Source organism: Oncorhynchus tshawytscha, linkage group LG04 (assembly GCF_018296145.1).
Source record: "Oncorhynchus tshawytscha isolate Ot180627B linkage group LG04, Otsh_v2.0, whole genome shotgun sequence".
Classification (NCBI taxonomy): domain Eukaryota; kingdom Metazoa; phylum Chordata; class Actinopteri; order Salmoniformes; family Salmonidae; genus Oncorhynchus; species Oncorhynchus tshawytscha.
The window spans coordinates 17,278,939-17,305,488 of NC_056432.1; the positions used below are offsets into that span (position 1 = coordinate 17,278,939).

Consider the following 26,550-nt stretch of genomic DNA (forward strand, 5'->3'; position numbering starts at 1 on the left):
GATGCTAAGATCCCTTCAAGATCCCGCCAGTACTGTGTCCAACTCTAATCCATTTGGTGTGCGAAGACAGAAATTAGAGGATAGAGAGGGTAAGAGAAGCAGAAAGAGAGTGGCTGACGGGAGGGAAAGAGACAGGAAGATTACAAATACGCCATCCAAATGATGTATATACAGTGGGGCAAAAAAGTATTTAGTCAGCCACCAATTGTGCATGTTCTCACACTTAAAAAGATGAGAGAGAGGCCTGTAATTTTCATCATCGGTACACACAACTATGACAGACAAAATGAGGGGGAAAAATCCAGAAAATCACATTGTAGGATCTTTAATGAATTTATTTGCAAATTATGGTGGAAAATAAGTATTTGGTCATGGTGTCGCCCCCATTTTTTCTCATTTTGTCTGTCATAGTTGAAGTGTACCTATGATGAAAATTACAGGCCTCTCTCATATTTGGGAGTGGGAGAACTTGCACAATTGGTGGCTGACTAAATCCTTTTTTGCCCCCCTGTAAACCCTGGATTGCCAATATGCTGCCACCGGTCAGCCATATTGGCATTCCTCAGTAGGAACAGTCCTCCATAGGAATGAATGGAATTCAATGAAATTATTAAAGCACAAAATGTAAGAGGTTTTTGTTGTAGTGGGGACAGTAACATTAGAAGATTAAAAAAAGGTATACTTTAAGGAACATTTTTGTATGTATTCTTCTTTTTAATGTTTAGCGCAATATAATTTAAAAGTATGCATTGTCTGTAATGATCATCGCAAAAACAATTCTAGACATAAATGCATTTCAAAAGCTTCCATAATTTGTTGTACAATTATGTGGAAGTGCCAAGATGGAGTCGCGGTTGCTTTAAAACAGCGCCCCCTGTCAGTCATCTAATGTATACATAAATCATGCTCCATCCCCACCAACAGGGGTTCACTGGCTCACAGATGGCCCAGTTGGCAGGCTAGCAGCCCAGCCAGATACAGTTCTACTTCCAGCCCTGTCCTCCATAGTACACCCAGGCCTCATTACCTCACCACCACCGTCACTGTCACAGCAGAGCTCGAAAGAACACAGTCATTTAAATACAAGCAACCCAAATGTCGGTTTCTTGCACATGGATTTGTTAATGGACTGTTAGTTTTGTAACAATCACTGTGTGCGTGTGTGTTTGGCCACTGTTAAAGTTAATCATTTGTCCATCTCTTAAAGTGGGTTTTAAGGGATGGACAATCATTTTTGCGTCACCCCATCAGAATATAATGTACTTCATTGTCAGAAGATTTTTAAAGAGAGGTTAGTTTTCAAAAAGCCCAGAATGTACGAATTAACGATTTACAAAACTGAAGATCTTGCCTTTTGGGGTGGCGTGTCCTTGAAGGAATTTAGTGTAGAACATGACTGACAACTGGCAAGCGTGTGTTCTGCTAAGGGAAATCAATAGCATAGAGGAACAAAGTCTACCAGGCCACCATGGGTTTCGTCTGGTAACCTTTAATAGAAAATGAAAGGCCCTGCTTGTGCTGTGTTACTCGCTCTCTCCCTTTCTCTCTTTCTCTCCTCTCTCCCCATCCTCCCTTTCTTTCGTTTTCCCCTTCTCTCGCCCCCATTTTCTCTCTCACCCCCTTTTCTCTCTCGCTCATTCATCCACCCTCTCTCCCTGTCTCTCGCGCTCTCTTTCTCACTCTCACGTTCTGTGTTTGTAAACGGCGTCAGCAGCGAGAGGGAATGCAGCGTTAATTGGGGCAGTTGATTGAGGTCAGAGGAAAGGCTCAGAGCGTGTACTCCCCTCCAGTGGTAGTCTACAGGCGTCCACAGGCTTCCCTTCCGAAACTGTTCGAAACATTTCATGCATATATTATGATGTCATTTTGACATTTTTGCTCGGTTTGGTTTTGGCTGATTTTTTTGGGCTGTTCTAGAGGCAAGACTACGCCACTTCGTCAGTAATTGGTCAACAGTAGGGATTCTACAATAGTGTTGTCATTCAACGATAGACGACTCGTTTTCATGGACATTTTTTCACTTGAGAAATATTACACCGAACATTAGTTAGTTAGTACCTTTTCCACATTTTGTTGTGTTACAGCCTGAATTAGAAATTGATTAAATGTAGATTTTCTGACACTCGCCTACACACAATATGGCTGTCCCCGACAACATCAACAAATGTTAGTCGACAGAGAGTTGTCTGTTCCATCGCCCAATTGATTGGTCGACATTTTACAATACAGTCAACTACATGTAGGCTACTGAGCTTGTTTGATGCTTTAAGCACTGCGATGACAAATGAAGACACAAATTACTAAAGAGGGGGAGCCAGAGATCAATATAGCCTAACCAGAAGAAAAAATCCTGTTCCCTACCCTCTTCCCCTTGCTTGCTGCTGCTGGCCTTCACAGATTCTGCCGTTAAGCTCCAGAAGGTGTGGGTAATGGGCTACACCATCAGTTGGCAACGTTTTCCATTTGGTGTGCCAAGTTATCGTACCATTTCTACTGACCTGCGTGCCAGTTATTTTAGGCGCAGCATACTGCAGTTATGCTGCACTTTAACTGTAGTTATAATGCAATTATACTGCACTCTTACTGCAGTCTTTTTTCATGATGGAAATTATACAAATCTAAAAGTAACTTCTGTTGCCATTGCCAATATTTAACAATAGCCTACATAAAGCCAACAAATAAAAACATTACAGCCCGCAAGTATAAAATATCCTCATTTTAAAATATCCTAATCAACACATTGGCTATGCGTGGCCAATCTGCAAGGAACTTGAAACATTGTATTATCTTGGTCTGGTGTGAAGCTTGTGCTAGCAAACTTAAAACGTTGTATAAAATATTCTGGGCCCTCAGTTTCCTGTGCCAGTGAGCTCCAGACAGAAAGTCACTGCTGTAGGCTGTTTACGCAAGGGATAAGAAGGTAGGCCTATTTTATGAAGTTTCCACCAGATCAGAGCTTGACATTTTTTCCACTTTCATGCTGTAGTAATCGAAAGCGAGAGAGCTGTAAAGATTACATTGAGGAACTATTGTCATTCTCAATGGATGTAAAAACAGACTTTGTTTACTTGCTGTTTTAGGTAAAGAAAACAATTATTTGAGAAGCTCCACAATGATGAATAGTTAAGACAATCAGAAATAGTATCAGATACCCAAATGGGCACATTTTATAGGGCTACATTTGCACGCAGGCCAGGTAGACTAGTACTACTTCTATATGCATACTAAAGTGCGTGTCCTTACTCAAGATTGACAGGAACGCTCCGAACAGAAGACAATTAATAAATTGACAATTCGTAAATGGAATAGGAAAGAATTTACACGTTTTTCTGACAAGTGTAGTCTAGGTTGTGCGCTCTGTAAACGTGTCCACTCCTACAATGACAACTTTAAAACTGTAACATTAATATATTGAATGCATTAACATAATTACCTTAACAAAACAAACATTGTAGATTAGAAATGAAGGGAAACAATGGTAAATGTACTACTGGTGATACTGGTGTGCCCTCCCCTCAGCCTCCCAATGGATTAGTCCACTGACAGGCGTGAATCAGACAGGTGTCTCAAGTGCCATAATTCCTTTAAATAAATTTGCCACTTCACAACTAAAAAAAACCTTAGGCTGTTGGTCGACCATCAACAAAACAATCGACCAATTGACTAAATGTGGTCAGCCCTAACACTCAGTACCCCATAGTGTTAAAGTGGACTCATGTTTATCTTTACAAATTAACCTTTCTAGCACAGGGGTTCCGCTAGCGGAACACCTCGACAACATTCCTCTGAAAGGGCAGCGTGTGAAATTCAAAAATATTTTTGGGAAATATGTAACTTTCACACATTAACAAGTCCAAAACAGCAAATGAAAGATAAACATCTTGTTAATCTACCCATCGTGTCCGATTTCAAAAATGCTTTACAGCTAAAGCACAACATGTGATTATGTTAGATCACCGCCAAGTCGGGAAAAAATTCCAGCCAAAGATAGGAGTCACAAAAAGCAGAAATATAGCTAAAAATGAATCACTAACCTTTGATGATCTTCATCAGATGACACTCATAGGACATCATGTTACACAATAGATGTATGTTTTGTTCGATAATGTGCATATTTATATCCAAAAATCTGTTTACATTGGCGCCATTACGTGCAGTAATGTTTTGATTCCAAAACATCCGGTGATTTTGCAGAAATACTAATAATAAATATTGATAAAAGATACTAGTGTTATTCACAGAATTAAAGATAGACTTCTCCTTAATGCAACTGCTGTGTCAGATTTCTAAAAAACTTTACGGAAAAAGCATAATCTGAGAACAGCGCTCAGAGCCCAAAACAGTCAGAGGAATAGCCGCCATTTTGGAATCAACAAAGTTAGAAACAACACCAAAACAATCCCCTAACCTTTGATGATCTTCATCAGAAAGCACTCCCAGGAATCCCAGTTCGACAATAAATGACTGATTTGTTCCATCATTTATGTCCAAATAGCCACTTGTTATTAGCGTGTTCAGCCCAGTAATCCATCTTCATGAGGCGCGAGCATTTCATCCAGACAAAAACTCGAAAAGTTCCGTTAGTCCTTTAGAAACATGTCAAACGATGTATGGAATCAATCATTAGGATGTTTTTAACATAAAACATCAATAATGTTCCAACCGGAGAATTCCTTTGTCTTCAGAAAAAGCACTGGAACACGAGGTAACTCTGTCGGTACCGCGCATCATGAGGCCAAGGCTCTCTGCCAGACCACTGACTCAGAGGTCTCATGAGCCCCTCCTTTATAGTAGAATCCTCGTTTCAAAAGACGGTTGACATCTAGTGGAAGCCCTATGAAGTGCAACCTCATCCATATCTCAATGTTTACTCGGTAGGCCAATCTTTGAAAAACTACAAAACTCAGATGTCCCTCTTCCTGGTTGGATTTTTCTCAGGTTTTCGCCTGCCATATGAGTTCTGTTATACTCAGACATCATTCAAACAGTTTTAGAAACGTCAGAGTGTTTTCTATCCAATGCTAATACTAATATGCATATATTAGCATCTGGGACAGAGTAGGAGGCAGTTCACTCTGGGCACGCTATTCATCCAAAAGTGAAAATGCTGCCCCCTATCCCATTAATAAACAATTGAAAGCTGAAATGTCTTGAGTCAATAAGTATTCAACCCCTTTATGACAAGCCTAAATAACTTCAGGAGTAAAAATGTGCTTAACAAGTCCCATAAGTTGCATGGACTATAATAGTATTTAGATAGCCAGTATGAGGGTTTGCACTTAGGTTAGAATGAAAGGCGGCTGGTACATGGAGGAGAAAATATCTGTAGAGTTCAAAAAGTACTCGCACTCAAAACCATGAAAAGGAATAACCCAAGGAGTCCGAGATGATGTAAAAAATAATGTAATTAATTCAATCCATGCTCGAAAGAATACAAAGTGAAAGTGCAAGGTGCTGAATAAAATGAAAAGGGAACAGAGCATACGTTTCGGCCTTATGTCTTCATCTGTGCTGTAGAACCAAATTAACAACACAAGTACTTAAGACACACCTGCTGTGCGTAACAGGCGCAGGCAGATAGTTGATTAGAGACTGGCGAATCGGAAGTCAATGCATATTAACAAGGGATATATAGAAGAGTATCAAAAATTGACCATTCAAATGTCACATATAACTGGAAAGAGACAACAGTCTGGGCTATATAATATCAGAAGCAATATATATGAAGTACTCAAGTAGGCGAAACATTTCTTTGTACAGCACTGTCGTAGGCATAAGGCCAAAACGTGTGCTCCGTTCCTATTTCATTTTGTATAGCACCTTGCATTTTCACTTTTTTAAATATTTTGAGCATGGATTCAATTAATTATATATATATTTTCCATTGTGGCCTCCTTGGGTATTTCCTTTTCATGCTTTTGGGTACGAGTACTTTTTGAATGATGTCCAAAACATGCATAATGTTTGAAATATGACACTAAAGTAAAACTGCAAAGAATGTGGCTACTTTGAATACAAAGTATTATGATTTGGGCAAAACCAAAACAACACATCACTGAGTACCACTTCATATTTTCAAGAATGGTGGTGGCTGCATCATGTTATGGGAATGCTTGTCATCAGCAAGGACTAGGGAGTTTTTTAGGATGAAAATAAACGGAATAGAGCTAAGCACATGCACAATCTTAAAGGGAAACCGGATTCAGTCTGCTTTCCAACAGACACTGGGAGACAAATTCACCTTTCATCAGGACAATAATGTAAAACACAAGGCGAAATATATGCTGGAGCTGCTTACCAAGATGCCATTGAATGGTCCTGAGTGGCCTGGTTGAAGTTTTGACTTAAATCGGCTTGAAAATCTAAGGCAACATTTGAAAAAGTCTAATAATGACCAACAATCGAGGTGCAAATCTCTTTAGACTTACCCAGAAATACGCACAGCTGTAATTGCTACCAAAGGTGATTCTAACCTGTATTGACCCAGGGGTATGAATACTGCATCTTGATAGTTATGTTTGATGATCCTAGTTGTTTTTTTACTTCTTTTGAAACATTTGAGAGGAGCAGGGGTGTGCTGTACATGGGGCTCATTCATTTAATTTTAAAGTGACCTTGTTGGGGTATCGATCTAAATAAAATAAATAAAAAAATCCCACATCAAGGTGTGAACACCTGGGCCAAGGGGAGCTGGGCGAGCAGGCAGCGCTCCATGTGTGGAATATTGACCTGATATCCTTTGACTGGCTTAATTCTGAGGAGGAGAGACCCTCCAGGCGCTGAGGTCAGGACAGGGAGACCAACAAACATGGCCGTCATCAAAAGATATAGCCAGCCTCACCAAACCCTCAACAAGCAGGATCAGGTAGCAGACTGACTGGCAGCCAAGTGGGCAAATAAGTCCTGTTTTGGTGATGAAATAAATCAGTGATCCCTCCCACTGTTTTTTTTAACCAGTTCAAAGAAGAAACAGATTCACTGTCAGCAATTCACTCCCCCTTGTGTCACACAGCAGCATTGTTGGATTTAATTGACTTTTTCTTCAGACCAAATGATTAACTGTCAAGAGGAAAGGTTATTGTTGTATTTTCTACCATTTGTTGCCCAGAGCCACACAAACTCAAAAAACTTGACATCATTTCTTATGGTGACATATCAGTGGGCTAATAGTTTGGGATGTTTAATTATGAGCCTCTACATGTCTTTGACATGTTTGCTGTGAATAGGCTATAGGATGTGAAAATGGCAGTGCATTTTATTGCGAGGCTGACTTCCCTCTTTCTCTCACTATCTTGTTCTGTTCTCCATCTCAACTTGTCAGATTTATTTTTTTCCTCTCGGGACCATGGAGGACGTCAGTCACATCCAGACCCACTTGTTGCTTGGAAACTGTTACTTTTTTTAATCGTCTCTCCAATTTGTTGTGTGCTCTGCTCTCTGCTGCCCACTCTCTCGCTAAATAAAACGGCCCACCATCTGTGAGCCTATGCTGCAGCCACGGACAGAAATGCACTTTTCCTTTTCCTAATTAACCACACTAGGCCAGCTCATCGGGTCCAAAGTGGAGCTCTGTTCTACCCACTGAGTCATACTTTTAGTCTGGGCGTCAGGAGAGCACTTTGTAAATGTAGGAAGTATAGCTGCCTAGGTAGGGAGTCTGCTAGTCTCATTTGTATAATATGTAATAGTAGTGTGTCAGTCATTTCAAACACATTTTGAAACATTCAGAAAATATTAAGTAGAGAGTACCTGAGTGTAGAGAGAAGTCTTAGACTCTATGCTTGTGCTTATTGTAGTTGGGAATATGTCCAACATAAACTGTCAACATTTGTTCAGGAAGGAGACCCAGATCAATTCCTCATGTAAGCGTACGTGCACCTGTGTGTGAGCGCACTGCTAGGCTTTCGTCTGTCCCATTTTTTTGGAAAGACTGAGCCATTAGCTGATGTTTGTATTTTAGCGCCTCGTTCGTGTAGGTTATGTAGTACTTTGGAGCTCCACACACTCACTCTGTTTGGACCTCCACAGAGAGAAGGCATCATGGACTATAACAAGGTGATTCACAATCTGGTCCCACAAATGTATCAAATGAGGCTTTTAGGAATGACAAATTGTCTAAAGTAGAGCCCGGGTCTACATTCCAAGCCACATGTTCTATTGATACCGTTATATTCCTTTGAGGCTGGAGAAATCTGCAGGTCTCAAATGAAAGATTACTTTATTACTTTAATATATTATATAACGTAAGTAGCCTAGTACTTAGCCTAGTACTTTATTTAAATATAGTTAATGTCAATTCACCTTGGAAAAGAAAACCGAGAGGAATCCAATTGTTTACAGTACCGTTACAATCTCCAGTGCACTCGGAAAGTATTCAGACAGCTTGACTTTTTCCACATTTTGTTATGTTACAGCCTTATTCTAAAATTGATTTAATATTTTTCCCCTCACCAATCTACGCACAATACCCCATAATGACAAAGCAAAAAAAAAGGTTTTTAAATTTTGCAAATGTATTTTTAAAAAATAGCCGAAAATATCACATTTGCTTAAGTATTCAGACCCTTTAATCAGTACTTTGTTGAAGCACGTTTGGCAGTGATTACAGCCTCGAGTCTTGGTGTTGGGTTAAATGGGGCGGCAGGTAGCCTAGTGGTTAGAGCGTTGGAATAGTAAGTTGCAAGATTGAATCCCCGAGCTGACAAGGTACAAATCTGTCGTTCTGCCCCTGAACAAAGCAGTTTGTTTGCACTGTTACTAGGCCATCGTTGAAAATAAGAATTTGTTCTTAACTGACTTGCGTAGTTAAAGGTTAAGGAAAAAAATGCATAAGGCATTCAGTTGTGCAACTGACTAGGTATCCCCCTTTCTTGGGTATGACGCTACAAGCTTGGGTAGCTACAAGCTACGCTACAAGCACACCTGTATTTGGGGAGTATTTCCCATTCTTCTCAGAAGATCCTCTCAATCTTTGTCAGGTTAGATGGGGAACGTCGCTGCACAGCTATTTTCAGGTCTCTGCAGGGAATTTCGATCAGGTTAAAGTGCGTGCTCTGGCTGGGCCACTCAAGGACATTCAGAGACTTGTCCCGAAGCCACTCCTGTGTTGTCTTGGCTGTGTGCTTAGGGTCATTCTCCTGTTGGAAGGTGAACCTTTGCCACAGTCCGAGGTCCTGAGCGCTCTGGAGCAGGTTTTCATCAAGGATCTCACTGTACTTTGCCCGCGATCCTGACTAGTCTCCCAGTCCCTGCCTCTGAAAAACATTCCCACAGCATGATGCTGCCGCCATCATTTTATTATTATTATTTTCACCTTTATTTAACCAGGTAGGCTAGTTGAGAACAAGTTCTCATTTACAACTACGACCTGGCCAAGATAAAGCAAAGCAGTGCGACACAAACAGAGATACACATGGGATAAACAAGCGTACAGTCAATGACACAATAGGGGGGGAAAAGTCTATATACAGTGTGTGCAAATGACATGAGGTTAGGCAATAAATAGGCCATAGTAGCAAAGTAATTACAATTTAGCAGATTAACACTGGAGTGATAGATGAGCAGATGATGATGAGCAGATGATGGTGTGTAAGTAGTGATACTGGTGTGCAAAAGAGCAGAAAAGTAAATAAAAACAGTATGGGGATGAGGTAGGTTGATTGGGTGGGCTATTTACAGATGGACTATGTACAGCTGCAGCGATCGGTTAGCTGCTCAGATAGCTGATGTTTAAAGTTAGTTAGGGAAATGTAAGTCTCCAGCTTCAGCGATTTTTGCAATTCATTCCAGTCACTGGCAGCAGAGAACTGGAAGGAAAGGCGGCCGAAGGAGGTGTTGGTTTTGGGGATGACCGGTGAGATATACGTACCTGCTGGAGCGCGTGTTACGGGTGGGTGTTGTTGTCGTGACCAGTGAACTGAGATAAGGCGGAGCTTTACCTAGCATAGACTTATAGATGACCTGGAGCCAGTGGGTCTGGCAACGAATATGTAGCGAGGGCCAGCCAACTAGAGCATACAGGTCGCAGTGGTGGGTGGTATAAGGCACTTTGGTAACAAAACGGATGCCACTTTGATAGACTACATCCAATTTCCTGAGTAGAGTATTGGAAGCTATTTTGTAGATGACATCGCCGAAGTCGAGGAACGGTAGGATAGTCAGTTTTACTAGGGTAAGTTTGGCGGCATGAGTGAAGGAGGCTTTGTTGCTAAATAGAAAGCTGATTCTAGATTTGATTTTGGATTGGAGATCATGCTTCACCGTAGTGATGGTGCCAGGTTTCCTCCTGACGTGACGCTTGACATTCAGGCCAAAGATTTCAATCTTGGTTTCATCAGACCAGAGAATCTTGTTTCTCGTGGTCTGATCCGTTTACCTACTCTGCATCTCACAAAGACATGGCTGTTGGAACCAAAAATCTCAAATTTGGACTCATCAGACCAATGGACAGATTTCCACCATTCTAATACCCATTGCTTGTGTTTCTTGGCCCAAGCAAGTCTCTTCTTATTATTGGTGTCCTTTAGTAGTGGTTTCTTTGCAGCTAACAGACCATGAAGGTCTCCTCTGATCAGTTGATGTGTCTGTTACTTGAACTCTTTGAAACATTTTATTTGGGCTGCTATCTGAAGTGCAGTTAACTCTAACATTATCGTCTGCAGCTAATAACATTATCGTCTGCAGCAGAGGCAACTCTGGGTTTTCCTTTCTTGTGGCGGTCCTCATGAGAGCCATTTTCACCATAGCGCTTGATGGTTTTTGCAACTGCACTTGAAGAAAGTTTTATATTTCTTGAAATTGTTTAACACTATTTTCTGTTTACTACATGATGCATGTGTTATTTCATAGTTTTGATGTCTTCACTATTGTAGAAAAAATATTTTTTTAAACTGGAATGAGTAGGTGTCCAAACTTTTGACTGGTACTGTATGTAAATAAGGTATTTCTGTTATTTATTTTAAATATATTTGCAAAAATGTCTAAACCTGTTTTTGCTTTGTCATTATTGGTTATTGTGTGTAGATAGATGAGGGAGCAAAAAGTAATTTAATCCATTTTAGAATAAGGCTTTAACATAACAAAATGTGGAAAAGGGGAAGGAGTCTGAATACTTTTTGAATGCACTGTATATCAAATCAAATGTATTTATAAAGCCCTTCTTACATCAGCTGATATCTCAAAGTGCTGTACAGAAACCCAGCCTAAAACCCCAAACCGCAAGCAATGCAGGTGTAGAAGCATGCCAGGTTCTTCATCCTCTAGTCAACTGTAATTTTAGCTGTTTACAAATAAATGTTTTTCTAGACTCCATATTGACTTGTGAGGTACATAAACTTCTGACAACTTTGATTCGGTGTGAATTGTCTATGTAATGATGATGATTGATTTGTTGTCCATTACAAATAATTTATAAATACTGAAAAGGCTACTAAAACTACAGAAAGGCTCTTAAAATGGAGGATTGATTTGGATTTGCTGAAGCTGAAGTGTCAGACATGGGAGAAGTCAGTACTCAGTCATTCGGTCAATGTGTACTTGAGCCTCATGTCCTGGCCCTGACCAGGGTAAAGCAGAGCAGAGAGCCAGGGCCCTGCCTTTATAAAAGGCCTGTCGTCAGTAATGTATTCTCCCTTTGAGCACCTGTCTTGGCAAGTAGCGAGCAGGCCGCCGGAGAGGTTTGACAGCCTTAGAGCCGCCCTGATACATTCCAACCGCTAAAGACTGGAAAATGTGTGTTGCTGAGGAACCCTCATGAAATATGAATGGATGCTCCTGCGTTTTCTAGACATGTTTAATCACGTCAGAGGATTTTCTAGTCCACGCTCCTACGTTGAACTTAAAGGGGCCTTCCAGGTCTGCCGCATTCAATTGTTTCAAACTGTATTTTGGTTTGTCATCTCTCTGAAGGACTTTTTGAGAGACGTGTGTGTACTTCTCTGAGTAGTGGTTCTGGGTTGATCTACAGTTTATCCTACTTTGACTGGCCATGCAGCAAGACTTTCCTCCTCTCATCATACTGCATAAATACTGCATTTACCTAGTTAGCCTTGAACTGTTTAGGAACCATCACTGTCTTTTACTAATCTGTTCTAACACTTAACAGGAGTACGTTTCTCTCCTTTCTACACTGTAAGTGCACTCGATGGGTTCAGGCGCTCCTTGAAATTTGTTTGCTGATCACCTCTCCAATTAACTGGTTACAAGAGCTGTGGAAGTGACCGGCCTTTTACAGAAGCCTCTTAGGCCATCTAACAGGCCGTCTTCTGTGGAGAAACAAATTATTTTCAATGGTGATATTTTCTCCATTAATGGATTTATTCATTTATGCATGGAGGGTTGTTAGATTCTCTGTCACCGGACTTAATACGTATCCTTTTGTTTTTTATTTTGGTGTGCAGAACAATCCATCAAGTCAAATGCTTTTGAAGTGTTTTCCTCACTGCAGAAATTCAAATACCGAGCACAGTAAGATGACCATTTTCTCTCATAGCTTAGAGCTTACTAATCCACTGAACTGAAACACTGATCCGTTTCCATTGTATTTAGAGCTAGAAAAACATCCAAGTGGTCGAATATTTAATAAGAAACGATTTAATGAGCCATCTGAAATGACCATTGCAGATGTCTTGGGGGCACTTCATTTTACGGTACTGCTCCCACATTGTTTGGATGATATTATTAACAGGAAATTATCTGGCAACAAATTGATATGTTAGAGTTCAACACAATTGGTAACTACTGTAAGTGGTACTAAATTGTACCCGTGAAACGGTTTAATTATTTAATTGGTTAGCTTATTACTGTGTAATTAACATGTTACCATGTAAGCCTACCATAAGGCTTTCACAGACTCAAATAATGTCAACACAATCTTCTCAGCTTGGGGAAGCCTGATGAAGACAATTTAGTTGTGAACACTATACTATATTAATGAAAATAGTTTTTTTGTAGATATAGCCAGCCTAATGTCGAGGTAAATGGCTGGTAACATTCGTAAAAAAGACTGCCTCTGATTATTTAGGTCTTTAATTTATTGAAAAATGAATTTCAAAATGTGTAGGCCTACTTAGTATATTTTGTAACATGCAGCATCTTTTGAAACAACTTTGCATGAACTGTTGCTCAGTTCATGCAAAGTTGTTCTGCTAAGTCTGCCATTGAATCCAACTGGCTTGTTTAAACAAAGGTTTTCTCAGTCACCCCCCCTTTCTCATGTTTGAGTGGAGTCCTGAAAGCCCTCCCAAATATTGTGCTCTCCCTGTCAGTCTGGGACCGTCTTCCCTCCCATTCACCAGCTGAGCCGGAGCGCTGACTTGGAGGAATAATTCCGACTGGGTAGAGCAGCCGATAAGCACCGCTGTTTTGTTTTAGGGACGCTGCTGCTGTTGGAACAGCTTTGACAAATGAAGCAAGGTTTTTTTCTCCCTCTTATCATGCTCCCCCTCTAACCCTTTCTCTCCCTCCTCTCTCTTTCTCGCTCTCCCTCTTTCTCCATCTTTCCCTCTCTCTCTCCCTCCCTCTCTCTCTGGTACCTAAAGAGGTCAATTTCGGCTGTTTCTTTCTTATCCCCTGCTCTTACACAGAGATAGTCAAAGCCCTTTGTAAGCTTTACTCAGCCTTGAAAGATCAAGGTCAATATCTAACAGGGCACACTTTGCAACTCAGTAATTATGTATGTCAAGCGTGTGTCAGATGAAAAGGGTGTCTGCTCTTTTCCAAGGTTAATTCACTGGAAAGTACAATAAGCCTATTGGGCCATCCAGTGGAGAGCACTGTAGGTTAACCTTCGCCTCAAGGGGAGAGAGAAGGGGAGAGAAGTCTATGCACCTTTCTTTGACATGGCAGTTGGTTAGGAGATGATTGAACAAGGCTTCATTTGTCGTTGTCTTTTCATCGTTGCTGTCTCTTCCTTTAGGTGACGTTGGGGAAGGTGCTGAAAGCCATTGTGGTGATGAGAAGCTTGTTCATAGACCGGACCATCGTGAGAGGATTCAGCGAGAATGTGTATTCCGAGGATGGCAAGGTATTGTGTTCAGGGTTAAAAGGGAGGTTAGTGCCCAAACAGCTGGATTGGGTTGTACTGCATGAGATGGTGAGGTGCGACCCTCTCTCCATTGAAAAAATATGCATACGGTATTACTTCACATAAGGTATTACTTCACATAAGGTATTACATTACAAAAAGTATTACTTTTACACTCAGGTCAAGAGACGTCATACTAGGCATATTATCTGTTCACATCCCCGGAGACTTCAGTCGAAAGGTCTTCATGGGTCCCAAAAATGTTGATCCATTCTGAAATGGATACGTGGCTTTCCCACATGACCCAATATGCATCTCGGAGCCAACTAGGTAAAAAACATGTTGATGTGCCCTACATATATATATGTAAAATCAAAAAATGAAAATCCATGAAAAAAAACTTTTTTAAGAGAGACCCGTTCTGAATGTACTCGAGGACAGACCTGTGCCGGTTCGGATTAGAGAGACCCATTCACTTCCAAGAGTAGAAAAAGAGAGAGAAACCTGCTAGCGCCATCAATAAACAAGCGATATTGGCCAAATTATTTACAGTTGAAGTCGGAAGTTTACATACACCTTAGCCAAATACATTTAAACTCAGTTTTTCACAATTCCTGACATTTAATCTAAGCCAAAATTCCCTGTCTTAGGTCAGTTAGGATCACCACTTCATTTTAAGAATGTGAAATGTCAGAATAATAATAGAGAGAATTATTTAATTCCCCAATTTATTTATTTCATCACATTCCCAGTGGGTCAGAAGTTTACATACAGTCAATTAATATTTGGTAGCATTGCCTTTTAAATTGTTTAACTTGGGTCAAACGTTTCAGGTAGCCTTCCACAACCTTCCCCACAATAAGTTGGGTGAATTTTGGCCCATTCTTCCTGACAGAGCTTGTGTAACTGAGTCAGGTTTGTAGGCCTCCTCGCTCGCACGCCTTTTCAGTTCTGCCCACATATTTTCTATAGGATTGATTTCAGGGCTTTGTGATGGCCATTCCAATACCTTGACTTTGTTGTCCTTAAGCCATTTTGCCACAACTTTGGAAGTATGTTTGGGGTCATTGTTCATTTGGAAGACCCATTTGCGACCAAGCTTTAACTTCCTGACTGATGTCTTGAGATGTTTCTTCACTTAGCCACATACTTTTCCTGCCTCATGATGCCATCATTTTGTGAAGTGCACCAGTCCCTCCTGCAGCAAAGCACCCCTACAACATGATGCTGCCACCCCTGTGCTTCACGGTTGAGATGGTGTTCTTCGGCTTGCAAGCATCCCCCTTTTTCCTGGTCATTATGGCCAAACAGTTATATTTTTGTTTCATCCGACCAGAGGACATTCAAACTTTGTCCCCATGTGCAGTTGCAAACCGTAGTCTGGCTTTAAAAAATATATATATTCTCCCCAATTTCGTGGTATCCAATTGGTAGTAGTTACAGTCTTGTCTCATCGCTGCAACTCCCATACAGACTCGGGAGAGGCGAAGGTCGAGAGCCATGCGTCCTCCGAAACACAACCCAACCAAGCCGCACTGCTTCTTGACACAATGCACATCCCAACCCGGAAGCCAGCTGCACCAATGTGTCGGAGGAAACATCGTACACCTGGCGACCTGGTCAGCGTGCACTGCGCCCAGCCCGACACAGGAGTCGCTAGTGCAAAATGAAACAAGGATATCCCTGCCGGCCAAACCCTCCCCAACCCGGACGACGATGCAGTGCCTTAGACCACTGCGCCACCCGGGAGGCCTGTAGTCTGGCTTTTTTATGGCTGTTTTGGAGCAGTGGCTTCTTTCTTGCCGAGCGGCCTTTCAGGTTATGTTGGTATAGGACTCGTTTTTACTGTGGGTATAGATCCTCCAGCATCTTCACAAGGTCCTTTGCTGCTGTTCTGGGATCGATTTGCACTTTTCGCACCAATGTACGTTCATCTCTAGGAGACAGAACGCATCTCCTTCCTGAGCGGTATGACGGCTTCGTGGTCCCATGGTGTTCATACATGCACAGATGAACGTGGTACCTTCAGGCGTTTGGTTCATCATTGGGAGCAATTTCCAGACTTGTGGAGGTCTACAATTTTTATTCTGAGGTCTGATTTCTTTTGATTTCCCCATGATGTCAAGCAGAGGCACTGAGTTTGAAGGTAGGCCTTGAAGTACATCCACAGGTACACCTCAAATTAACTCAAATGATGTCAATTAGCCTATCAGAAGCTTCTAAAGCCATCACATTTTTTTTTTTTTGAGAGACGTTTTTTTTACCTTTATTTAACTAGGCAAGTCAGTTAAGAACAAATTCTTATTTTCAATGACGGCCTAGGAACAGTGGGTTAACTGCCTGTTCAGGGGCAGAACAACAGATTTGTACCTTGTCAGCTCGGGGGTTTGAACTTGCAACCTTCCGGTTGCTAGTCCACCGCTCTAACCACTAGGCTACCCCCTAATCTTAAATTAAAATGACAGATGGAACTTAATTTAGCCAACAAAAATGTTGCAGCAAAAACAAAAACACTTTGAGCATATTTGAAGAACTGGCTTAGATTCTTAAATAGGCCAATAATAATAATGATGAGAAACCAAATTAAAATAATCAACAGCCGCAGACACGTGTGAGGCGAGTGGCCAGAACCAGTTTCAGCTGGACATAAGCTTTACGTTTTATTGAGTTGCTATTGGCTGACATAGAAAGCAAGTTCACACAATTGTCATCACCTCACACATTAAATTATGAGGCCGGGTCCAGTCAGTAAATCAATTTTAATTGCACATACCCGAGACCTGTGGCCAATATACAAAAGTATGTGGGCACACCTTCAAATTAGGGGATTTGGCTATTTCAGCCACCCCCTTTGCTGACAGGTGTATAAAATCGAGCACACAGCCATGCAATCTCCATGGACAAACATTGGCAGTAGAATGGCTTAAATGAAGAGCTCCAGTGACTTTCAATGTGGCACCCTCTTGGATGCCACCTTTCCAACAAGTCAGTTTGTCAAATTTCTGCCCTGCTAGAATTGCTCTGGTCGACTGTAAGTGCTGTTATTGTGAAGTGGAAACATCTAGGAGCAAAAACGTCTTAGCTGCGAAGTGATAGGCCACACAAACTCACAGAACGGGACCACTGAAACTCGTAGCGCATAAAAATTGTCTGTCCTCTGTTGCAACACTCACTACCGAGTTCCAAACTGCCTCTGTAAGCAACGTCAGCACAATAACTGTTCATCAAGCGCTTCATGAAATGGTTTTCCATGGCCAAGCAGCTGCCCACAAGCCTAAGACCACAATGCGCAATGAAAAAGCGGTGGCTGGAGTGGTGTAAAGCTCACCGCCGTTGGACTCTATAGCAGTGAAAACGCTTTCTCTTGAGTGATGATTTGTGCCCAGCCATCTGGCTTTCTGACAGACGGGTCTGGGTTTGGCAGATGCCAGGAGAACGTTACTTCCCCAAACTGTAAAGTTTGGTGGAGGAAGAAAAATGGGGTTGGGGCTGTTTTTCATTGTTCAGGCTAGGTCCATTAGTCCCAGTGAAGGGAAATCTTAACGCTACAACATACAATGACATTCTAGACAATTCTGTGCTTCCAACTTTGTGGCAACATTTTGGGGAAGGCCCTTTCCTGTTTCAGCATGTCCCCGTGCACAAAGCGAGGTCCATACAGAAGTACCTTTGTCGAGATCCACATACTTTTGGTCATGTAGTGTATAAGACTCGACCCAGATCCAAGACAGAAGTCTGAATTTATGAACCACTCTGGTCCCGGGTCAGATCTCAGAGTTTCTGGTCTGTTGGACCTGTGAAGACCTCTACTTCAGTCTTCTTGAGACTGTCCTGGCTACAATGAAGGATCCCTCTGGGCTATGTATTCAAAGGGACCTCATATAGCCTTTTATACAAGGGGGTTGATGGTCTCCAGATGCTAACGTAAGACGATGCAATCCAGGATCTGGACCTCCATTCCTCATTGTCAGTTTTCTGTTGGCACGGCTGAATAATTTAGGTGACCACTTCCTCTCTTGCACACTCACATGAAAAACTTGTAAAGGATATGTGACATTGGCTTTCCTCTACGATTTCCACTCTATCAGATTCAACATGAATCCCTAATTAATTTTGAATGTGGCTCTGTGTTGGTGTTTCGCCCTCACTCAGCCAGAGAGTGAGGACTCTTTGAACTGACATCAATATTAGGAGGCCATCAAAGCCACAGAGAACCTTGATCACCATTAATTATGCCAATGAATGGTAGACTTCTGAACCTCCTGCCAGAACAATGCTGTCTGATGTACTCAACTGTGTGTGTGTATGTGTGCGCACACACAAGCACATGCATGGATTTAGTGTTTCAAATCGAGCTCTCACATACACTACCGTTCAAAAATTTAGGGTCACTTAGAAATGTCCTTGTTTTTGAAAGAAAAGCACATTTTTTGTACATTAAAATAACACTAAATTTATCAGAAATACAGTGTAGACATTGTTATCCTCTTGAAGCTAGGGGGCACTATTTCTATGTTTGGAAAAATAACGTTCCCAAAGTAAACGGCCTATTTCTCAGGACCAGATGCTAGAATATGCATATAATTGACAGATTAGGATAGAAAACACTCAAGGTTCCAAAACTGTAAAAATATTGTCTGTGAGTATAACAACTGATATTGCAGGCGAAAGCCTGAGAAAAATCCAATCAGGAAGTGACTTATTTTGAAACCCCTGTGTTCCTATGCATCCCTATGGCCCATTGAAAGGGATATCAACCAGATTCCTTTTTCTATGGCTTCCCTAAGGTGTCAACAGCCTTTAGACATAGTTTCAGGCTTTTATTTTGAAGAATGAGCGTGAACGACCACATTGCGTAAGTGGACAGGTGGGGGCTCTCAGAGTGATTTGTGCGCAAAAGATAGAGGCGACCATTGTTACTCCCGGTCCTAGTGAAAAGCCAACTGTCACGGTTGATATATTATCGAATAGATATTTGAAAAACACCCTGAGGATTGATTATTAAAAACATTTGACATGTTTCTGTTGACAGTATGGATATAATTTAGAATTTTTGTCTGCGTTGTCGTGACCGCTCTTTCCGGTGGATTCCTGGGCATAACGCCCCAAACTAACGGAGGTATTTGGATATAAAAAATATCTTTATGGAACAAAAGGAACATTTGTTGTCTAACTGGGAGTCTCGTGAGTGAAAACATCCGAAGATCATCAAAGGTAATCGATTAATTTGATTGCTTTTCTGATTTTCGTGACCAAGTTACCTGATGCTAGGTGTACTTATTGTTTTGTCGAGCAATCGATAAACTTACACAAACGCTTGTATTGCTTTCGCTGTAACGCATAATTTCAAAATCTGAGACGACAGGTGGATTAACAAAAGGCTAAGGTGTGTTTTCCTATGTTGCACTTGTAATTTCATGAATATGAATATTTTCTAGTCCTCAACTGGCAGCTTCATTAAATAAGTACCCGACTTGTGGGGTGTCCTCTTGCTCAGTTGTGCACCGGGGCCTCCCACTCCTCTTTCTATTGTGGTTAGAGCCAGTTTACACAGCAGTAGTACACAGCAATGTACCAGATCTTCAGTTTCTTGACAATTTCTCACATGGAATAGTCTTCATTTCTCAGAACAAGAATTGACTGATGAGTTTAGGAAGAAAGTCCTTTGTTTCTGGTCATTTTGAGCCTGTAAAATCGAACCCACAAATGCTGATGCTCCAGATACACAACTAGTCTAAAGAAGGCCAGTTTTATTGATTCTTTAATCAGTACGACAGTTTTCAGCTGTGGTAACATAATCACAAAATACTTTTATAATGATCCATTAGCCTTTTAAAATTATAAACTTGGATTAGCTAACACAACGTGCCATTGGAACGCAGAAGTGATGGTTGCTGATTATGGGCATCTGTAGATATTCCATAGATATTCCATCTACAATAGTCATTTACATCATTAACAATGTCTACACTGTATTTCTGATCAATTTGGTGTTATTTTAATGGACAAAAAATGTGCTTTTCTTTCAAAAACAAGGACATTTCTAAGTGACCCCAAACTTTTGAACGGTAGTGTATATGTAACTGCCACAACTACCCAGGGTACTTTATAGAGATAATGTACTCCATGGAAAATGTTTTGAAGTCCAGACATTCCCAAAGCTCCACCTAGGATGAGTTAGACAGACACAACAGCAGCCAGGGTTTTGTTTAGGATGTCTCGCACCCCCACCCCTCAGGCTCCAACATCCCTATTTCTGCCGTTTTCTCCACTAATTATCATACGGTAAGAAGCAGCAGGAGCAGCAAGCTGAACCTTCTCGCATACAGAGAGAGAGGGAAAAGGAGAAGAAAAACTGCACTATCAAAGGAGGGCTTCAAAGACTATCGAATGCATCTCTTGGGTAATTTGTGATCCTGTATTATTTTCCCTTCAAAGGGTCTCTGTGTGTCGGTAGTGGGTAAAGGGACAGAGGGGGATTGAATCCGATTTCTCTAATAAATGCTGACACCAGGCCTGTTTGATATTAGTTTCAGGGTAGTGTTTTGATTTGTTATCGCCTTTGAAACTGTTTGGATGACCTTCGCACAATCTCCTGCCCTTCTCTCCCAGTTCACTGAAGGACCATGCAAGTCACAGGACAGCAGGGGATCCAGAAGAGAGGAGCCATTTGAATTTAAAATATAGACCTGATCAAATTATCAATACAATGTTAATGAATGGTATTACAAAGATTATAGACTTAAGTGAATGTTGATGGTGTAGTCCAGAGGTATTTAACTCTCCCCCCCCCCACCTTTATTTAACCAGGTAGGCCAGTTGGGAACAAGTTATCGTTTACAACTTTTCTGTTCTACCTGATAATGAATGGCACACCTGGTGACCCAGGTCTAAGTCAGTCCCTGATTAGGGGGGAACATTGAAAAAATGCAGTGGAACTGGCTTCGAAGTCCATAGTTGAGTTTGGGGGAGGTCAGTCTTGATGATGACGACACGTGTACTCCAATCTCATTGTTCTAAATTCTCAAAATTAACACTTGCTGTGATTTGTATCATATACAACTGAAGAAAATGATGTGTGTGGATTTGAAAATGTACGATTGATTACATAGATATGAGAATAATATCATTTTCTCTCCTCAGCTGGATATCTGGTCAAAGTCAAACTATCAGGTATTTCAGAAGGTGAGACCCGATCTCTATGTTTACTCCAAACGGAGATACAATGCACAACCCTCTGTGGAACCCTCTGTCTCTCTCCCATTGGGCCAGCTGTTGCTGGGTGTTCTCTCCCACTTGTCAAGCCCTGTCATACCAAAATGTACTCTGTTTCCGGTCGGATTTAATTTCAAACTCATTTCTGGCGAGCATATGGGGGTTATGAGTCGTCCTCACTTCCCTCTCATCCTCCCTCACCAAATCTCATCAGGCGGAGTTATCGCCATGGCAGCATATGGGCAGCCAGAAAGCCACACACACCAACGACTGGGATGGAGCCAGCATTAATAGAAAGAGAGCCCCCAATTGTGTTTTTCATAGAGCATTGTCACTTGTGCCCCCTGGCTGTTCAAAGCACAGTATGTTTATTTCTTGATCTCGTCCTAATGTTAAGTCAAACAGACCGTGAGGAAGGCGAGAGAAAGGGAGGATGGCACCTCTCAGCTTCCCCTCCCATCTGTCACTGCACTGCCAAGGTCTGACTTGTCACCAAAGCCTCTTTGTTAACCGCCCAGTCATATCCTTACATCTTCTTTGAGGAGAAAGCCCCCCCTTCTGCTTTGATATGTTTTCCCTGTGCATTTAGTGTGCTATATTCCTGCCATGTGCTGCTAATAGCCGTGTGCCTCATGGTTTGCCAGATGGTAAAAATGTAATAGCAATGGACATATTGACTGGACACAGAATAAAACAATACTAGCTACATCGACAGAAGAACTTAGTTATGTAATAGATGGCCCGCAGATAATTACATGTGGGATGAATATTTGATTTTGATCAAAGTATTACGAATAAAAAACCCAGTCACTGCCAAGTGAATGTGTAGGAGTGAGAGATGGATACAGTATACGCTATGATTAGTATTGTTCCAATGACAACCATGCAGTAGTCTACCAGAACTCTTTTAGTTATTTTAAAAGTTGAGTAATAAGTACTCTGTCTTTGAAAACATCTAGTTTTACTTGACCGCTTGAATTGATTATGTTATGTAATGCTTGCTCATAAAACCATATAGAATTGAAAATGAACTGGCAGGCTTAATGTGATTTTATTGTTTCAGGTTTAGCAGAGACACCTGGAATGTTCTCAAATGTTCATGGGTTTTTACAAGCCCCGTTTTCTCTCTTAAGGTTACTGATCATGCCACCACTGCTCTGCTGCACTACCAACTTCCACAAATGCCCGACGTGGTGGTACGGTCCTTCATGGTGAGCACATTCACAAAGCAAACGCTCTACATAACCCTCTCCCACCCTGTGTCTGAGCTCCTCTACTTGATAATCCACTCTGTCTTTTGTCCCATATCTTCACCATGTACACATAGCCGATGGATTGCACTTCCATTGCTAGTCAGTCCAGGCATCTTATCACACAGTACTGTAACAGTACCTCATTTGATTTAAAGCTCAGAGACTAATTTTTTATAAGGGGAGGAGGGGGTTGAAAATTGTCAGGCTATTACTGAATAACTACTGGTTGAGTCAGACAAAGCTTCCATCTCTCACTGACGCTAGTAGCCAGTCACCACATAGAGTCCAATAGAGGAGATACCTCAGGAAGCATAGAAAATACTTGTCATTGTTATTGTGTGATGTATCAGGTATCATCGGATGTTCTTACTCCTGGCTTCCCGGAGTGCAGGGCGGGGTTATATATTAGTGTTTTGATGTTTTAGTCTTTAAATAGCCCGACTGTCCACTCTGTAGATCCATGCTCTTAGTGCTGAAGTGAGGGTGATTGATTAGCCGCTCCTCTCCGGTGCTGAAAATCAATGAGATACTATTTTGATCTGACCCGGCCAGGGTGTGGGGGCTGGGTAGCACCGCCGTCCTTTAGGGAGGGGGTTTCAAACGGACAGCTCAACGGCTCGGCTTCAGGGCCAACAGCGGGGCACCTCCTTTACTGACCTGTCCTCATTTACAGCTTGACACTGTCCAGAAAGACATGATCACTACATACCCAGACATCACCATGTTTTGAAACGTCTTAAGACATCTTAAAAAGTCTAGACATCTTTAAGGTGCATCTATAGACTGTCTCAATACGCTTGAAGACAATCTTAGAATGAATGAGACGTTTCAAGGCACTATAAATAGTATTTATATGGTTTAGTTGTTTACTTATTGATTCCATGTTTGTCTTGTAGTGATTTGGGAATCACTTACTCATTGCTAGCACAAACTTTACAAACAGATCTGTTTTAAACAGATCACTTCAACACGTGCAGGATACCTCTGATGTGCTAGAGTAGGACCTAAGAACAGTGAAATACAATATTACATTTAAGTATGTGATTATATCTCAATATATGTAAATATTCAGATAGAAAAGATGGGCAAGACTCCAGGCTCTGTCGCAGCCGGCCACAACCGGGAGACCCATGGGACTGCTTACAATTGGCCCATCGTCGTCTGGGTTAGGGGAGGGTTTGGCTGGCAGGGATGTTCTTGTCCCATCGCGCACTAGGGACTCCTGTGGCAGGCCGGGCGTAATGCAGGCTGACACGGTCGCCAGGTGTACAGTGTTTCCTCTGACACATTGGTGCGGCTGGCATCCGGGTGAAGCGGGCGTTGTGTCAAGAATCAGTGTGGCTTGGTTGGGTTGTGTTTCGGAAGATGCACGGCTCTCGACCTTCGCCTCTCCCGAGTTCTGTACGGGAGTTGCAACGATGGGACAAGACTGTAACTACCAATTGGATACCACGAAATTGGGAGAAAAAAGGTGCAAAAAATGTTTGATATAAAATAGATGGTCATGATAGGAAACTAAATGTACAGATTCTTAGAAGTAGATGGTCATGATAGGAAGCTAAATGTACAAAGTTATTGTGCTGATGTTGCTTCCAGAGGTAGTTTGGAACTCGGTAGTGAGTGTTGCAACCGAAGACAGGCGATTTTTACGCGCTTCAGCATTCGGCGGTCTTGTCCTCTGATCTAAAAGTAAAAGGGTGTGAGTACTTTCTGAAGGTACTGTATGTCTGCAATCAATCCTGTTGAAGGGAACAGTTGGCCTAAGTCCAGTCTTAAATAGCTACTAAAACAGTCAAACAAATATGGCTTTTCTGCACCTGTTTCTCAGTTGCTATTCCAGAGACATTTCTCTCTCCTTACACATAACTGTATGTAGCCTTCTGGTTGCAGAGCTGACCTGAGATTGTTGTAATGGGTCTTTTCTCACGCTTCCCAGTGACAGTGGTGAACATTACCCTGGCTGGTGATGAATCTTGGAGCAGAGTTTTAATCCTCTAGATTGATGGTGCCGGTGAATGTGTTCTGCCAGGTGTGTGACTGAGAAGGAGGTGTGGCTGGCTGTAGCCCACTGACTGGCTGGGAGAGAAAGCGGGGGGGCACCAAGCAGGAGGAGAGGCTCCATTTCACCCCCCTAGGTGGATCAACCGCAGGCCCCCACATTGGGTCTCTCTCACCATTGTCAGCACATATGCTCATTGTAGTGGCCATCATTGAGTTTTGATTAAAAATGTCATGTTTTACTAGAATCAGTCTATTGGTGAATCCTCCTGACAAATATATCACTGTCCTCCAGCCTGAATGTCCCTTTTCTGCTCTCCTCGGCAGACCTGGCTAAGAAGCTACATCAAGCTGTTCCAGACCCCTTGTCAGCGCTGTGGAAAGTTTCTGCAAGAGGGACTTCCCCCGACCTGGAGAGACTTTCGTACCCTGGAGGCCTTCCACGACACGTGCAGGCAATGAGGAAACGGTGGGGACAGGTTCCATTGGAAACTGCTCTGACAACTCATCTGATAAGATGAGAGCATGGCAAGACTTCACCTTCTCTTCAACCTCTGTCTACATTGTGCATGTAGAGCAACAACCCCGGGATATATAGACTATCATGCCCGGTAGTCCACTTCCTGGTTGAATAGGCATCAGGTAGCCGACTGGGATGAAGAGAGAGCTCCAGTACGTAGGGGGAATTCCAGTTTACAGATGTCAACATCCAAATTAAAATGCCAAGACTGTCACCGTTGACTCTTCCATCATTAACATGACATGAATGTTGTTTAGGTCTGTAAATCCCCCCCTCCCCCGCTGTGTATGATGATGTCATATTAATGAGTCTACCTTTAACCTAATCTCACACAGCTGACCAAATGTTTGCCTTATAGAGAATTGTTCATTGCTCCTACTCCAGTCCCCTGGTTGTGCGGGAACCTTTTTTTCTGTTCCACACAACTCTCCAAATAACAAAAGAAAAAGTTATTTTGCATCAAAGGCTGAGCGAACATATTCATGCCCCAAATCTTGTGCCGTTTTTTAGCATTGTGTTGTAATTGGTCACTTTTATACAAGAGCTGGGTTTAATATTTCTTGATCTATGCTGGATATGTGGAGGGAAAAGTATTTTTTGTGAGGTGGTTGTTAAAAAGTCAACTTCAAAAAGTAGGTCATGACCCTTATGTATTTAGATGGCAAGCGAAGGGAATTGCTAATTTTGTACAGATGTAATATCTTAATTTTATCACCCTATTGCAGGAGAACTTTCCTGCAATGCAGGAAATGTTTACCTTGTAGTCTATTTGAGGTTTTAAAAGTTTGTAATTTCCATTTAGTAGTTTGACTTGATTTTCCCTTACAAAAAAATGTATCAACCCCTACATAAAATGTCCATAAATTATAATCCACATAATAATTTCAGTTTCCTGTTGCTGCAGGATTCTTTTCTTGCTGTACCAAACTGGCTCAAATGAAGATCCTACATCTGTAGAATTAGGCGCCTGCCTTTTTGTACATTTTCAAAATAGTCTTTTTTTATAACCATTGTCTAAATAAAGTACAGAATTGTTTTAATTGTAGCCGTCTGTCATCTTATCGCAATCTTCTGAAGGATGGAGGAAAGGGTCTTGTCAATTCACAACACATTTTGAATATCTCTAGTCTTCAATGTTGTTCATCAATTTTCAGATTAGACATTACGCATGCATTTCATCATTCATGGGGCTCTTTGTGACTGTGAACAGCAGTTATCAAGGATCCTTGGCACATTCTCAGAGTGTACAGTTCACAGTCAAATGTAGTGTAAATGTTTTACACCACATGCAAAACTGAAATACTGAAATAAAGGTATTTTAAGTCACAAAGACACAGCACACAACACTCTCCAAACTAAAAACTTTGTTGCACAGTTTTGAAAAAGTTTTGAAAGAGTTTATGTGAGGGGTTGAGATTGCATGAAGAGTGAACGTAGAATGGGCCATTGTTTCGTAACCTCCCCAGTACAGTACGGACATTGTACTTTGTCACCTCTGTACATGTCGCTTTCTGGCTTTCCGGCTCTGAATTATTGATTTT

General features: G+C 41.6%; 1 protein-coding gene across 4 annotated transcripts in view; it reads left to right on the forward strand.

Moving 5' to 3' along the window:
- The window catches only part of LOC112248223 (mediator of RNA polymerase II transcription subunit 27), an 87,563-nt gene extending 61,509 nt beyond the window's left edge, over nt 1–26,054 (forward strand). Inside the window, exons 5-9 of one of the 4 annotated variants that reach the window (XM_042320383.1) lie at nt 13,916–14,023; nt 20,314–20,426; nt 21,167–21,208; nt 22,372–22,449; nt 24,817–24,955. In XM_042320383.1, the coding sequence (XP_042176317.1) occupies nt 13,916–14,023; nt 20,314–20,426; nt 21,167–21,208; nt 22,372–22,449; nt 24,817 (342 nt within the window). In that variant the 3' untranslated portion in view covers nt 24,818–24,955. Of the gene's footprint in view, nt 1–13,915; nt 14,024–20,313; nt 20,427–21,166; nt 21,209–22,371; nt 22,450–24,816 lie in introns of all 4 variants that reach the window. The other 3 variants (XM_024417071.2, XM_024417072.2, XM_024417074.2) reach the window with 3 other exon arrangements.
- The last annotated feature ends 496 nt before the right edge of the window (nt 26,055–26,550 follow it).